Source organism: Lepidochelys kempii, chromosome 20 (genome assembly GCF_965140265.1).
Source record: "Lepidochelys kempii isolate rLepKem1 chromosome 20, rLepKem1.hap2, whole genome shotgun sequence".
Classification (NCBI taxonomy): Eukaryota; Metazoa; Chordata; order Testudines; family Cheloniidae; genus Lepidochelys; species Lepidochelys kempii.
In genome coordinates this window covers 23123159-23137626 of record NC_133275.1, presented here as the reverse complement: position 1 = coordinate 23137626, position 14468 = coordinate 23123159, and the positions used below count along the sequence as shown (strand labels likewise).

At 62.9% G+C, this 14468-nt stretch overlaps 1 protein-coding gene across 2 annotated transcripts; it reads left to right on the top strand.

The window, feature by feature from the left end:
• The first annotated feature begins 694 nt into the window (after window positions 1-694).
• Window positions 695-12082, top strand: BEST2 (bestrophin 2). Of its 2 annotated transcripts, XM_073318212.1 has the most exons (11): window positions 695-852; window positions 2528-2564; window positions 5357-5535; window positions 5812-5906; window positions 6448-6681; window positions 7955-8109; window positions 8986-9063; window positions 9428-9580; window positions 9848-9928; window positions 10170-10324; window positions 10956-12082. In XM_073318212.1, the coding sequence occupies exons 3-11, from the start codon at window positions 5384-5386 to the stop codon at window positions 11533-11535; spliced, it is 1683 nt and encodes a 560-aa protein (XP_073174313.1). In that variant the 5' UTR covers window positions 695-852; window positions 2528-2564; window positions 5357-5383; the 3' UTR covers window positions 11536-12082. The 2 variants fall into 2 exon arrangements, with proteins under 2 accessions (XP_073174313.1, XP_073174314.1); XM_073318213.1 differs by lacking the exons at window positions 695-852; window positions 9848-9928 and having other exon boundaries at window positions 2101-2564.
• Window positions 12083-14468: the final 2386 nt, after the last annotated feature.

Below are 14468 nucleotides of genomic sequence, written 5' to 3'. Positions count from 1 at the left end.
GCTGGGGGCCTACCCCCTGGCCCATCTCTGCTGCCCTGCTCTGCCTGGGCACTGGGGGAAGGGGACCAAGCGCCTGTCTTGTTTGCCTGGCTCCTTCCCAGCCGCTTGAGGCTCTGCCGGGAAGCTGGAGGGGGGATTGCACCAGCCTTATCTCCAGGGGCTTCAAATGATGGTCATTAACGAGGAGGGTGGGTCTTGTGCAGGGGTTCTCAAACTGGGGGTTGGGGTTGTGAGCTTATGACATGGGGGGGTCACAAGCTGTTGACGTCCACCCCAAACCCTGCTTTGCCTCCAACATTTATAATGGTGTTAAATATGTAAAAACATGTTTTTAATTCATAATGCGGGGTTGACCCCCTTTCACATGGGAAGCCTCTGAGTGCACCAGGACAACAGATTGAGAACCCCTGGTCTTGTGGATCAAAGCCAACAGTAGGAGCCAGGACTCCTGGGTTCTCTCACTAGCTGAGGGGGGAGTGGTGTCTAGGTGTTACAGCAGGGGGGCTGGGAGCCAGGACTCCTGGGTTCTCTCACTAGCTGAGGGGGGAGTGGTGTCTAGGGGTTACAGCAGGGGGGCTGGGAGCCAGGACTCCTAGGTTCTAGCACTGGGGGGTGGGGGGAGCAGGGCCTAGTAGTCAGAACAGCACAGTGGGAGCCAGGACTCCTCGGTTCCCTTCTTAGGTGGGGCCGTGGCTGGGCCTCCCAGACTCTGGCTTTGCCTGGGCCGGAAGGGCAGGCTACAGCTTCTCCCGCTGCCGTCTCTGCCCGCGCTCGCCCGCAGCAGGGCTGTGAGGCGTCAGCGATGGGGTCGTGAAACACGTGGGGCCCCGTGTGCGTCCAGGAGGGGGTTATGTAAGTCTCTCCGCGTCCGTGTCTGGAACTTGCGTCTGCCCCAGCAAGGGGCTGGGGGGGCTCATTAGTGCCGACCCGCTCAGCCGTGTGTCTCCAAGCTGCCCAGCAAGGCGGTGGGCACCAGTGCTGATCTTAAAGGGCAAGTGCCCTGCTCATGGCTATTTCCTGTTAGTGCATGAGGGGGTGGGTTTCAGAGCTGGGGTGTTGACTCTGCCCAGTAGGGCCTGCTCTGGGAGGGGAGTTGGGTTGAGGGGTTAGGGCAGGGAGTCAGGACTCCTGGGTTCTACAGCCATCATTTGCAGGGGTGCCGGGCTGCCAGAACAGTATCAGCCCCACTCCCTTGTGCTGGGAGTGATGCCTCCCTTCCCCTCCACGCTACCCACCCCACTGCCTAACCCGGCACAAGCTGCCCCCTCCTCGCTTGCCAGCCCTGGCTTTGCAGACAAACAGGAAGGGGGGTGGGGGGGAGTGCAGGTAGGTCCATGTGCCAGGGAGGAGCTGGGAGAGGAGATGATGGGGGAAGGGGGGGTTCAGGCCTGGTATTGCATCAACCTCTGGCTAGGTGCTGCCCCAGTGACCCCTGCCAGCCCATGTGTGGGGAGGGGTTGATGTGTGTTGCTCTGGGGCAGGGCTGAGCTCACCCTGCCCTAGGCCACCAGCAGGGAGCCCCCAGCCCGCATTGTTTCCAGAGGGCAGGGCAGGGCTGATGGGGGGGGGGGGCAGCTGGGTGCTTAGTCAGATATGTGCTGGGTTTGCACCAGCCCCTGCCCACAGGCACAGCAGCTGCCTTGCTCATTATGGTCGTGATCATCACCCCACTTAGCAGTGCCCCAGGGCCCTGCTCGCTTGGGTCACACCTGGCCAGGGGCTGAGGGCAGGACCCAGCACCCCCCTCCCAGGAATCCTGGCTACCAGTCCACCCTTGCTCCAACCACTAGACTCCATTCCCGCCCCCTGGCCAGGGAGAGAACCCAGGAGTCCTGGCTCACAACCCCCCTGCTCCAACCACCAGACCCCACTCCCCTCCCAGAGCCAGGTATAGAACCCAGGAGTCCTGGCTCCCAGTTCCCCCCTTACTCCAACCACTAGACTCTCTTCCCTGCCCCCACCCCAGCCAGGTATACAACCCAGGAGCCCTGGCTCAAAACCCCCCCATTCTACCCACCAGACCCCACTTCCCCCCTCCCCCCCAGAGCTGGGGAGAGAACCCAGGAGTCCTGGCTGCCCTGCATTTCTGGGAAGGGGGGTTGCAAAACTCTGGAGAATGTGCTGGGGGCTTTGGAGACTCCCGGCTGGAGAAAGTCCATTGTCTGGGCTGTTTGCCTACTGAGGAATCAAGCCTTGGAGGTGTTGACTTGTCAAACAGAGCCAAGGAAGAAGCCAATACAGGAGGGAGGGAGCCGGTTGCCTCAGGCCCCATGTGTAGGGGGGGTTCTGAGAGGACAAAGGTCAGAGGGGTGGGCACTGAGGTATTTAAACAGCAGCCCAGGGGAGTGGGGTCTCTTTAAGCAGCTGCAATAGCTCCTTGGTGTCCCGCTGCCAGCTGCTGGAGGTCCCTGGGTGTCTTCACCTGCTTAGCAGCCAGCTCCTCCCCAGGCCCTGTCTCCTTTTGCCCCGCCCCAGGAGAAGAGTGGGGATAGATTTGCTGCCTTCAGTTTAATTTCTCTTCCACCAGCGTCTGATTGCAAAGAGACCCGGAAGATCCAGACAAGGTCAGTGCAAAGCTCCCCCAAATCCGAGGCCCCTGCCGTGGTGGGAATGGCGGGTGGGAGTGTGCGGTGCGGAGCAGACAGTGGGGACTTTGGGGTGGGGGGAGTGAGCCTGTATTGGGATCTCCACAGACACCCCCTCTTTCCCCATGGGGAGCTCCGCAGACCTGGCCCTGGGCTGAGCTCCTTTCCAGACTGGAGCCTTGAGCCCTGCCTGTCAAGTCCCAATCCTGCAAAGGATTAGGTGTCATTATGGTAGCGCCCAGGATCAGAACCCCATTGTGCTGGGGGCTGAACAGTATTAGGTGTATTACGGTAGCACCTCAGAGCCCCAGTCATGCTGTACAAGCCCGGGGGTGTGTGTAACTGATGTCAGTAAGTGCCCCCCCACCCCACGCCACCAGTCACAAAATCTCCAGACAGGCGCTGACAAACCTGGTCACCTGAGGGCTGTTTTTATTGGCCCTCTGCTGTCGCAGCTGCTGGAGCCGGACACTTTCAAGCCTTTTTCTGTAGCTAGCAAGGCGAGAAACTCCGGGGAGCGTCTGCTCATCACATGACTCCGGGAGCTGAAGCTTGAAGGACAAAAAGACCCGAGATCAGAAGAATTGTGGTTAAAACAAGGAGTCTCGGAGCAGTTGGGCTAGTTTGAAAGGGGCTGCAATAAAATCCCAATAACGAGTATGAAAATCATTTGGGGGCTCAGAGAGATGACAGGCCTGGCAAGACAGTGAGATCATGAATCTGACCCCTGTCACCCACAGATAGACCCCTGCTAGGTGTTAGAATACTTTGGGAATATTTTTCATAATTGCTCTTTAACTATTGAAATGTGCTCGTTTCTTGTGGTTATCAGACTGGCTGAGCTGGGAATATGATGATAACGGACGGGTTTAGTGGTGGCTGTTGGCGAGCTTGGGAATATGCTGTTAATAGTGACGATCGAATTATTCTTGGAAAGTTTAGTTAGTTGAAGCTTTAAAAATTTACCACTTTAAACCCCCTCCCCCACCTGGATACATTTTGTAACGTCCCTTTGTGGAAAATGGTTTAAACTGGGAGCCAGGACTCCTGGGTTCTATCCCAGCTCTGGGAGGGAATGGGGTCTAGTGGTTAGGGCTGGGGGGAATGGGAGTCGGGATTCCTAGATTCTGTTCCCAGCAATGGGAGGGTGAGTGGGGTCACCTGGTGGTTAGAGTAGGTGGCTGGGAGCTGTGAACAGAACCCAGGAGTGCTGGCTCCCAGCTGCCATGTGTCCCCCTCCTACTCTAAGGGCTAGACATCCCTGCCCAGCTCTGGGAGTCTGATCTAGAGCTCAGAGCGGGGGGGGGGGGGGGGGGGCTGGAGGGTGGGTTCCCTGCTGTATGCAGACCCCGGGGTCACTTAGCTCTGCTGGGAAAGAAGGAATGCTTTTACAAAAGGCCCCTTTCCCCTAAGGCAATAATTGTAGGTGCCTTTTAAGAGCCGGGCAGGTGCGGCTGTGACGACATGGGGGACAGGAGCACAGACTTGCTGCCTCACTTGTATTTTCCCCAGCCTCTTTTCATGCCACTTGCGGGCCGCGTTTGCTCTCTGCCAGCTATTTCAGCCACTTCCTCGATTTCCATTGGGGTCCCGATCTTAGAGGTGGCTGGAGTCTCCCAGCCTAGGGAAATGACCCGCCCCAATGGGCTTACACCCCATTTTGACAGAGGGGTGTTAAGAAGGCAAAAGTTGCTGATCGCCCGTCAAATTCCCTTGGCTCGATCTTGCCTCTGTGTTTCCCTGCGTGTAACTCTCTGGCTTGGGAACACGCCGGCCGCCCTCGGCCCTGTCTTAACCCAAACCCTCCGATAACATTGGCCTTTTCATGGCCACCTGGGCTAAACATAGGGCCTGGCCTTAAAATCTCGATCCCCGGTGCAAAGGAAGGTTCTGGGCTCCTTGCGAAAGGCAAGACAAAGAGGAGGAGCGGGGTGGCATCTTGTGAGTGGAATTTCTTTCTGCAAAGGGCTTTCAAACCTTGCTGGGGGGGGGGGGGAAGCAAAGCAGGCTGGGGACATTAATAATGAATTAGCTGATTCCTGAGCAGTCCAGAAAGGGGGCTGGGTCTGAGATCCTGGTGGGAAGGGACAGACTTGCCATGGGCTGAGTTTCTTTTTTCTTTTCTTTTCTCCCCAATTTCGGGCAAACATCTGGGGGTGAGGGGGAAATTTACAAGGTGGGAATAGTGACTCTGAGTTTACGGGCCGGGGGGGTCTCTTTCGCTGAGGACTGGTTAACATACAGTGAGTTACTAGTGGGTTACGTGAAGTCCCAGAGACTCCACATCCCCCCACCACCCTGCAAGCTGCCTGGGTAGCGCCCCTCCCATCCCCCTCTGTGTCAGGGACTCCCTGCCCCCCATGCCTGGTGCTCTGTGACCCTTCCCCCAGGCCAAGGGCTGTGTGCTCCCCCATTATCCACTTGCACCCTTACTAGGGTCCACATTCTGCCCCCCCCCCCACGCCAGGGGTTCCCTGGGCTCCCCTGTTCCCTCCTTATTTGGATTACGGGAGCCCCAGTCCCGGCCCAGGACCGCACTGTGCCAGGCGCTGTACAGACCCTGCCAACAGACAGGGTGTGCGGGGGAGGTGACACAACCAAGGCTCTAGCGGGGCCACACCTGGCGTGCAGGTGGGTGGCACCAGGCTTGACGAGGGTCGCCCCCAGTCCTGGCACAGGGCGACCCACCTGCCCTCCTGAAATCCCTTCCGCCCTTTCCCGTCTCTGATTTCTCTGGCCCCGTGGCCATCGCTGTCCATGTGTCTCTGCAGGGCCCGTGTCCCCCTCACCACCCCGCCATGACCGTCACCTACACGGCCCGCGTGGCCAACGCCCGTTTCGGGGGCTTCTACAAACTGCTCCTGCTCTGGCGCGGGAGCATTTACAAGCTGCTGTACAAGGAGTTCCTGGCCTTCTTCGCCACCTACCTGGGGCTCAGCCTGACCTACCGGTGAGGGGGGGCCCTTTGCACGCGCGTGTACCCCTGGGCCTGGGCACAGCTGTGGTGGGCGTGCGACTTGCACCCACGCTTGTGGCTCTTTGCACACGTGGGTGGAGAGCAGGCCCCCGGCCCCTCGCACGCTTGTGTGCTTGCACTCTCATGGGGGGGAGGGGCGGGCATCACTTTGCACGTCTGTGTGGGCGCCCCATCCCCGTGCGCGGTCTGTGTGGAAACCCCACGGGCGAGGGCACCGAGCTTCTTGCATTTCTCTCCCTCCCGCCGCAGCTTTGTCCTGGCCGAGGATCAGAAACGCTACTTTGAGAAACTGGTGATTTACTGCAACAACTACGCCAACCTAATCCCCGTCTCCTTCGTGCTGGGTACGAGCCGGGACCCCCCACGTTCCCCGCCCAGCCCCCTGCGTGAGACAGGTGCCCTCCTCCCCCAGGCCCTTTGCCCTCTCTCAGGGCAGGCACTGTAGGGTATATGGGCCCTACTGGATCCCCCCTGTGAAAAAGTGCTGGGAGGGGGCAGAATACTGGATCCCCCCTGTGAAAAAGTGCTGGGAGGGGGCAGAATGCCCCTCTGGGCTGTTTGTAGCGCCATGAGGGGGGATGGGGGGGCGTGGGCTGTGGGTGGGGGCTCAGCTCTCCCACCAGGGAGGGACCAGCCGTGGGTTCGAATCCCGCTAGGCCCCTCAAGCCAGGGCTGGGACCCTCCAGTCGAATGGGGATGAGAGCGAGCGACTCCTGCTGGCCAGCTGGGGAAGGGGCACTAACGGAGCCTCTCCCAGCCCCATTGGACCCCGCTGACCTGTCTGGCTTTGGGGCTTGATGTCCCCGGGCAGGGCTGGGGGCCAGGACGCCGGGGTCCTGTGGCCGGCTCGGCCCCTGACTCCAGGGTTTGTCCCTTTGCCTGCAGGCTTCTACGTCACGCTGGTGGTGAATCGCTGGTGGAGCCAGTACACCTGCATGCCCCTGCCCGACCGCCTGATGTGCACCATCTCCGGCACCGTGCACGGCGGGGACGAGCGAGGCCGGCTTTACCGCCGCACCCTGATGCGCTACGGCAGCCTCTCGGCCGTGCTCCTTCTGCGCTCCGTCAGCACGGCCGTCTTCAAGCGGTTCCCCACCATCGACCACGTGGTGGAGGCAGGTCGGTGCCGGGGGCGGGGGCTCAGCAGGGGGCGCGCGCCTGCCCCGATCAGCTGGGAGACAAAATCCAGGGCCCCTCGCGGCCAGTAAAACGCCACTTCGCATTCGAGCCGCGGGGGGCGCGTTGAACCCTGGCCGGCGTCCGGCACCGGGAATTCCTGACCGCCTCCCGAACGCCCTCCCGCTGCTTCAGCCGTGCCCAGGTCTCACGTCGCGGCCTGATCAAAACCTTGGCGCGGCCGTGCAGCTGTGAAGCAGCCTCCGTGCCAAAAGCAGCCGCATCTCGGCGCCGGGCCAGGGGTCCCTGGATAAACAGCCCCTGCTCCACCCCAGAGGAGGCTGCATCTCAGGGCCGGGCCAGGGGTCCCTGGATAAACCAGCCCCTGCTCCACCCCAGAGGAGGCTGCATCTCAGGGCCGGGCCAGGGGTCCCTGGATAAACAGCCCCTGCTCCACCCCAGAGGAGGCTGCATCTCAGGGCCGGGCCAGGGGTCCCTGGATAAACAGCCCCTGCTCCACCCCAGAGGAGGCTGCATCTCAGGGCCGGGCCAGGGGTCCCTGGATAAACCAGCCCCTGCTCCACCCCAGAGGAGGCTGCATCTCAGGGCCGGGCCAGGGGTCCCTGGATAAACCAGCCCCTGCTCCACCCCAGAGGAGGCTGCATCTCAGGGCCGGGCCAGGGGTCCCTGGATAAACCAGCCCCTGCTCCACCCCAGAGGAGGCTGCATCTCAGGGCCGGGCCAGGGGTCCCTGGATAAACAGCCCCTGCTCCACCCCAGAGGAGGCTGCATCTCAGGGCCAGGCCAGGGGTCCCTGGATAAACAGCCCCTGCGCTCCACCCCTGAGGAGGCTGCATCTCAGGGCCGGGCCAGGGGTCCCTGGATAAACAGCCCCTGCGCTCCACCCCAGAAGCAGCTGCATCTCAGTGCCAGGTGAGGGGTCCCAGTGTAGCATCTGTTTAAAGGGTGGGGGGACTGTCCAGGGAGGCTGACGAAAGGGGCGTCTAACTGGGGGAGGGGCAGGCGGTAACAATCCTCCTCCCCTCCCCCCCCCCGCGCATTGAGGTTGGGGGAGTTTGTGCCCCAGGGGTCCCGGGTGCTCATGCTGGAGGCGAACCCCATGTGCCTCTCCTGCTCCCCCTGGTGGCCAGACCTCGCAGAGACATGTGAGTCCCTGCAGCTGGGGCCGGAGGGGCTGCAGGGCGCAGAGGCCGCAGGTTTGGTCCCCGGCCTGGGTTGTGGGGGCGGCTGGGTGACCCCTTCCTCTCGCCCGCAGGCTTCATGACCCGGGAGGAGCGCAAGAAATACGAGAACCTGACCTCGTCCTACAACAAGTACTGGATCCCCTGTGTCTGGTTCACCAACCTGGCGGCCCAGGCTCGCAAGGAGGGGCGCGTCCGGGACAACTGCGCCCTCAAGATGCTGATGGAGGTGGGTGGAAACGGAGGTGGGGGACTGACTGGGGACGCCTGGGTTCTGTGCCCGGCTCGGGGTGTGGGAGCCCCGGATGCCTGCGTTCTGTGCCCGGCTCGGGGTGTGGGAGCCCCGGATGCCTGGGTTCTGTGCCCGGCTCGGGGTGTGGGAGCCCCGGATGCCTGCGTTCTGTGCCCGGCTCGGGGTGTGGGAGCCCCGGATGCCTGCGTTCTGTGCCCGGCTCGGGGTGTGGGAGCCCCGGATGCCTGGGTTCTGTGCCCGGCTCGGGGTGTGGGAGCCCCGGATGCCTGGGTTCTGTGCCCGGCTCGGGGTGTGGGAGCCCCGGATGCCTGGGTTCTGTGCCCGGCTCGGGGTGTGGGAGCCCCGGATGCCTGGGTTCTGTGCCCGGCTCGGGGTGTGGGAGCCCCGGATGCCTGGGTTCTGTGCCTGGCTCTGGATGGGGTGGGAACCCTGGCACCAGGGGTTCTGTGCCCGGCTGTGGGTGGGGAGGGGGGTGGGTCAGCCCTGGCCACCTGGGTTCTGGGTAGGGGCGTGGGAGCCCCGGATGCCTGGGTTCTACCACTTGTCCTACCTGGTTTGAATCCAGGCCCTGGTGGTGACTGGCAAATCCAGGGCCTCATCTGCCAGGTAATGAGTTTGCTGGGTCTCTGCTCAGCCCCCGGCTGGCTGTGTTCTGTCAGCACTAACTGGGGGCTGATGGGGGAGACTGAGCCCTCCCCAGCTCTAGAGGGGACCCCAGTGTGGGGAGACACCTTAGCAGTGGTGGGGGCTCTGCTGGGCAGGGGGCATTTCGTGGGGATGCCCCGAGTCTGTCCCTGGGGGGCTGTAGAGCTGCCCCCCCAGCAGAGATCTGCTCCCCTTTCCCCCCCACAGGAGCTGAATCACTTCCGTGCAAACTGCAGCATGTTATTCCACTACGACTGGATCAGCGTCCCCCTGGTCTACACACAGGTGAGCTCCGACCCCATGGAGTGGAGGCTGGGGGAGCCCGGACGCCAGGGTTCCGGGCCCAGTGCTGGGATGGGGAGGGGCAGGGCTGGGGAGCCCGGACGCTGGGATGGGGAGGGGAGATGATGGGGAGGGGAGGGGCAGTCCGGACGCCGGGGTTCCAGGCCCGGCCCTGGGATGGGATGAAGAGCGGAGGGGCAGGGCTGGGGAGCCTGGACGCTGGGATGGGGAGGGGAGGGGAGGGGCAGCCCGGACGCCGGGGTTCCAGGCCCTGGGATGGGATGGGGAGGGGAGGGGCAGGGCTGGGGAGCCCGGACGCCGGGGTTCTGGGCCCGGCGCTGCCCTGACTCTCCGCCCCCGCCCCCAGGTGGTGACCATTGCCGTGTACAGCTTCTTCGTGGCCTGTCTGATCGGGCGTCAGTTCCTGGACCCAGCCCAGGGCTATGAGGGCCACGACCTGGACCTGTGTGTGCCGGTCTTCACCCTGCTGCAGTTCTTCTTCTACGTGGGCTGGCTCAAGGTGTGGGGCGGGGGGCTGTTCTCTGGCTCCTGGGGGGCGGGGGCAAGACAGGGGTGCAGGTTTGGGGCTGGCAAAGGGGGTCAGGCAGGGTATGAGGGTGGGAAGACTCCCAGAAGGGGTTGGGGGGGCAGGAAGCTGGGGGGGGCGGGACTGGTAGGGGTGTTGGGGGGGCAGGGAGAGGGGCAGGACTGGCAGGGGTTTTGGGGGGGCAGGGAGCTGGGGGAGGGTCTGCCCCCCCCCACTCCAGTTGAGCCCTGCTCCCCCCAGGTGGCTGAGCAGCTGATCAATCCCTTTGGGGAGGACGACGACGACTTCGAAACCAACCTGCTGATCGACCGCAATTTCCAGGTGCTTCCCCCCACCCCGCTGCCAGCCCCATAGACTGTGTGGTCCTGACAGACACCCAGCAGGGACCCTTCCCCCAACTTAGTGTCTGGCTCCAGCTCACCCAGTCAGTCTGGGGCAGAGCCAGGGATAGAACCCAGGAGTCCTGGCTCCCAGCCCTGCCCCCGCTCTAACCACTGGCCCCACTCCCCTCCCAGAGTGGGGGCTAGAACCCAGGGATCCTGACCCCTCCCCTGCCCCCCAGGTCTCCATGATGGCGGTGGACGAGATGTACAATGACCTGCCCCTGCTGGAGAAGGACCGTTACTGGGACGCCTCCAACCCCCGCGCCCCGTACACGGCGGCCACCGTCTTCCTGCTGCACCAGCCGTCCTTCCAGGGCTCCACCTTCGACATGACGTAAGCCTGGGGGAGCTCCCTTGGTTGGCCCCTGGACCACCAGGATCCCAGGGGCACTTGGGCGTCTCTGCTGAGGTCTGACTAAGGCGGATAGGATGGTAACGATGCCGCCCCTTCCTGGAACCTGCTTAGTTCGGAGCCTCCCACCCCAGAGCTGGCTGCAGCTCAGTGCCGGGTGAGGGATCCCTGTATAATGAGGGGCCGTGCCCCACCCCAGAGCTGGCTGCAGCTCAGTGCCGGGTGAGGGATTCCTGTATAATGTGGGGCCGTGCCCCACCCCAGAGCTGGCTGCAGCTCAGTGCCGGGTGAGGGATCCCTGTATAATGAGGGGCCGTGCCCCACCCCAGAGCTGGCTGCAGCTCAGTGCCGGGTGAGGGATTCCTGTATAATGAGGGGCCGTGCCCCACCCCAGAGCTGGCTGCAGCTTAGCGCCGGGTGAGGGACCTCTGTATAGTGAGGGGCCGTGCCCCACCCCAGAGCTGGCTGCAGCTCAGTGCCGGGTGAGGGATTCCTGTATAATGAGGGGCCGTGCCCCACCCCAGAGCTGGCTGCAGCTCAGCGTATGTAGAATGAGCAGCTTTGCCCCACCCCAGAGGTGGCTGCATTCCAATCCCCGGTCTCTCCGTTGCAGGCTGCCCAAGGAGGACATGCAGTTCCAGCCGCTGGAGGAGATCGAGGAGGGGCTGGAGCCGAGCCGCCACGTCCCCCTGCACCTCCTGAACCGGCTGCTGTCCGCGGGGCCCGCCCCGGGCAGCTTCGGCCGGCGCCTCTCGCTGCTGCGCCGCAAGAACAGCTGCGTCTCGGAGGCCTCCACCTCCTACAGCTGTCTGTGCCAGGACACGCAGAGCACGGACTGCAGCTGTGGGCCCCCCGCCCGCCGCCTGCCCCTCAGCGAGGGGCCCTTCGCCCCGGAGCAGCGGGGCTGGGAGGGGGGCGAGGAAGCCGGGCACTGGGCCACAGGCAGCCACGAGGAGGCCTTGCCCGAGGAGTCGGACCTTGCCCAGCAGTCCCAGGTCTCCTTGCTTCACCCCGACAGCGCCGCCCCTGTGGCCGGCGGCTTCCCTTCGCCGCAGGATACGGGGCCCCTCGTGGACACATCCTTCCTCTTGCAGCCTGGAGCCGCCAAGGAGTCCCCCGCCCGGAGCAGCCCCCCCAGCGCCGGCTACCGCCCCTGGCTGCAGAACCCCATCGAGGAGGAGACCACGGCGTGAGCCGGGACGTGCCGCGCAGAGACGCCCTGTGGCCAGGGGAAGGAGGGGCCAAACCCCAGAGCCAGGTGGCCCCCCATAGCCAGGGGGCGCGGCCCCGACACCTAGATGAGATGGCAGAGAGGCCTGGTTCTGGGCCAAAGGTAGCTGAGCCCAGACAGATCTGGTGCTGCCAGATGAACGGTTCAAATGGGGGGGTGCTAATTGGAGGCTCATCAGTGCTCCCCCCCCATCCCCAGCAACCCAGACCCGTCTGCTTCCTGTCTCCCCAGCTACGGGCAGGGCCCTGGTGGTGCAGCACCCCCTGCTGGCTGATCCATGCTGGACCCAGCTCTGGTCCCCTCAACTCTCATCCCCGAAAAACAGGGGGGGGCCCTGCTGCAAACTTCAATCTTGGAGGCATCGTTTCATTAGCGCTGGGTTGCCCCGGCCTCTACCCTCACTCGCCAGCCGGGACTGGACATGGGGGGGGAGGCGGCTGAGATGCGGGGGGAGCCTCACCCCTCTGTGGCTGGGGGAAATGGCTCAATCCCTTTTCTTTCACAGTCTGGCTCCTGCCTTTTTAAATATAATTTTATTAAGCTGCTCTTCAGTGGGGTCTTGTGCAGGGGAGGGTGGTGGGGGCATTGCTGGGAAGGCTGGCTGCAGTATGGCAGGAGCAGCTGTGTGCCTCAGTTTCCCCCTCTGCCACAAGGAACTACTATCACTCAGATCTCTCGTGCAGGGCTGGTGCGCTCTGCTGGACAGAGGCGATGGGGCCAGTCCCACCTCCAGAAACTTAGCTCACGTTTAAAATAAAGTGGGCTGGTGAAGGGGGCGGGGTAGCGGTGCAGGAAACACAGGCCAGGGCCTCTTGACCCAGGTGTTACTGTCTCAGTATCCTCCCAGGGCTGCACCAGGGCTGGTGGCCCCTCTTACCAGCCCAGTGCCTCTGGCTCACATTCCCTCAGTGGGGTACGGAGCCTGGGCTAGGACCCTGCTGGAGAAGTGATGTCGGCCTGTGGCTGGACCAGGAATGCCCCAGGGTGGGACCTGCCCCTGGGCGTAGATGAGGGAAAGGTCCTCATCATTAGCTACAGCACTGCTCCTGCGCACGGCCCTGTTTTCTCACGTTTGTGCCATGGGGGTGGCAGTGGGGAGCTGGTATTTGGCCCCTGGGGGCAGGAGTAGAACCCGGGGGGGGGCCCTGGATGGGGGTGGGCCCTGGATGGGGGTGGGCCAGCAGGTTCAGAGCCTGAGCCTAGTTTGAACAGCTACATCTTCTGCTCTGAGTTGCATCTCAGTGCTGGGCGAGGGAGCTGCATATAAGAAGCAGCTGTGTCCCACCCCAGAGGTGGCTGCATCTGCATATAATAAGGAGCAACTCTCCCAGGTGGTGCTTGAAACCGTTCTCCCTGGGCCCCTGGAGAGCCGGTCTCCCACCGCCGAGCTCAGGGCTTAAAAACCGCTCACATCTGGTAGTAGTCCATGCTGCCCTCACCGCCCTGGGTCGACAGCTCGCGGGGGGCAGGCTCACGTCACGCTCCTAAGAGCCACTGCAGGGCGTGGACAGAAAAACCCCTTGGCTGGCTGCTCCTGGCTGGTAGCACCCAGACCGGCCCTGAGCTCAGCTCACAGGGAGGAGATTCCTGCTGGCCCCCGAGCTCACAGCTGGGCTGGCCAAGCCCCTAAGAGAGAGGGGGCAGAACCAGGGCTGATGGATTGCCCATTGGGGGCAGTTTTTAAGCCCAGACTGACCCCTGGCCTACGCAGCCGAGGGCCCGCTCAGCCAGAATTTGTGCTTGATCTGGGGGGTGGAGTTTGTGGGCGGGTGGCTGGAGATGGTCCCAATTTGCCCTTCTGGTCTCAACCCAAAAACACCTTGAGGGGGTGTAGCTGCTTCACCCTCCCGCCCCCCAGGGCTGGAAAGCCAGGCAGAGCAAGAGCCGGGCCAGCATTGAGGGCACCTGCCCCAACCCGGTTTGATCTGCAGCTGAGTGGCTGGGCTCACAGAAATGCCCAGGGCCAGCTGCTGTGATTAAGAGCGGAAAGGTGGGGGTGTCGTCTCCTTTGAGGGAGGGGGAAAGCAAGGCACAGCCGCTCAGGGCCTGCTTTCGAAGCAGGGAGCTGTCCACATCCCCTGAGTCTGGAGGAATTGGGGGGCTGGACTGAGATGGGTACAGAGTTGGCTCAAGGGCCCCCGGGGCCTCACCGGCCCAGCAGGGAATCACCGTGTCCTTTAACTCCAGCCTCAATCCACCTTCAGCCAAACCAGGTCAAAAAAACTCCAGGCCCCTTAACTCACAGCCAGGTTTTCAACTGAACCAACCCCCCCCCCCCCCCAATTGTTTGGCTCCAGTTGAAATTGGCTCAAACCCAGTTTGAATTAAGCCAGAGCAGCTGCTGTTTAGCAAAGGCCAAGGGAAGCAGCCTCAGCCCAGGGGTCCTGTCCAGCTGTGTCTGCGAGAGTAGGCCCTGCTCTCCTGCATGGATGGATGGTTTTAAACCTGCCCCCCCCTGCAGGGCTCACCACGTTGTACAGAGAAAGCCTGTGAGGGCCTGGGGCTGTGGGTCGATCCTGCCACAACTTTTAAACGCCCCAGCTGCTACCTTGCAAACTTTCAGGGCCCGGTCAAGGCAGAGAGAGCCAGATGCCTCAAGGGTGGGGAAACCTAGTGGGGGAGGAGGAATACAGGGGACACGGGGAGCCCCAGCCAGCAGCTTAGGACCACTCCTGCAAATAGAGTTTCCACAGCTGGCTGTAGGGTCCAGACCCCACCTCCTCTTTGCCCCTGGGGCTGAGAAATTGGGAGATTCACACACAGATTTAGCTCCCAGCCAGGAGGAGGAGTAGAGCCTGTGGGACAAGCCCCGAGCAGCCCCAGCCCAGGGGAAGAAGGGGGGTGGGGAAATCTATGATATGAGCTGGAAGGAGTAAATAGGGGCAGAGAACGACG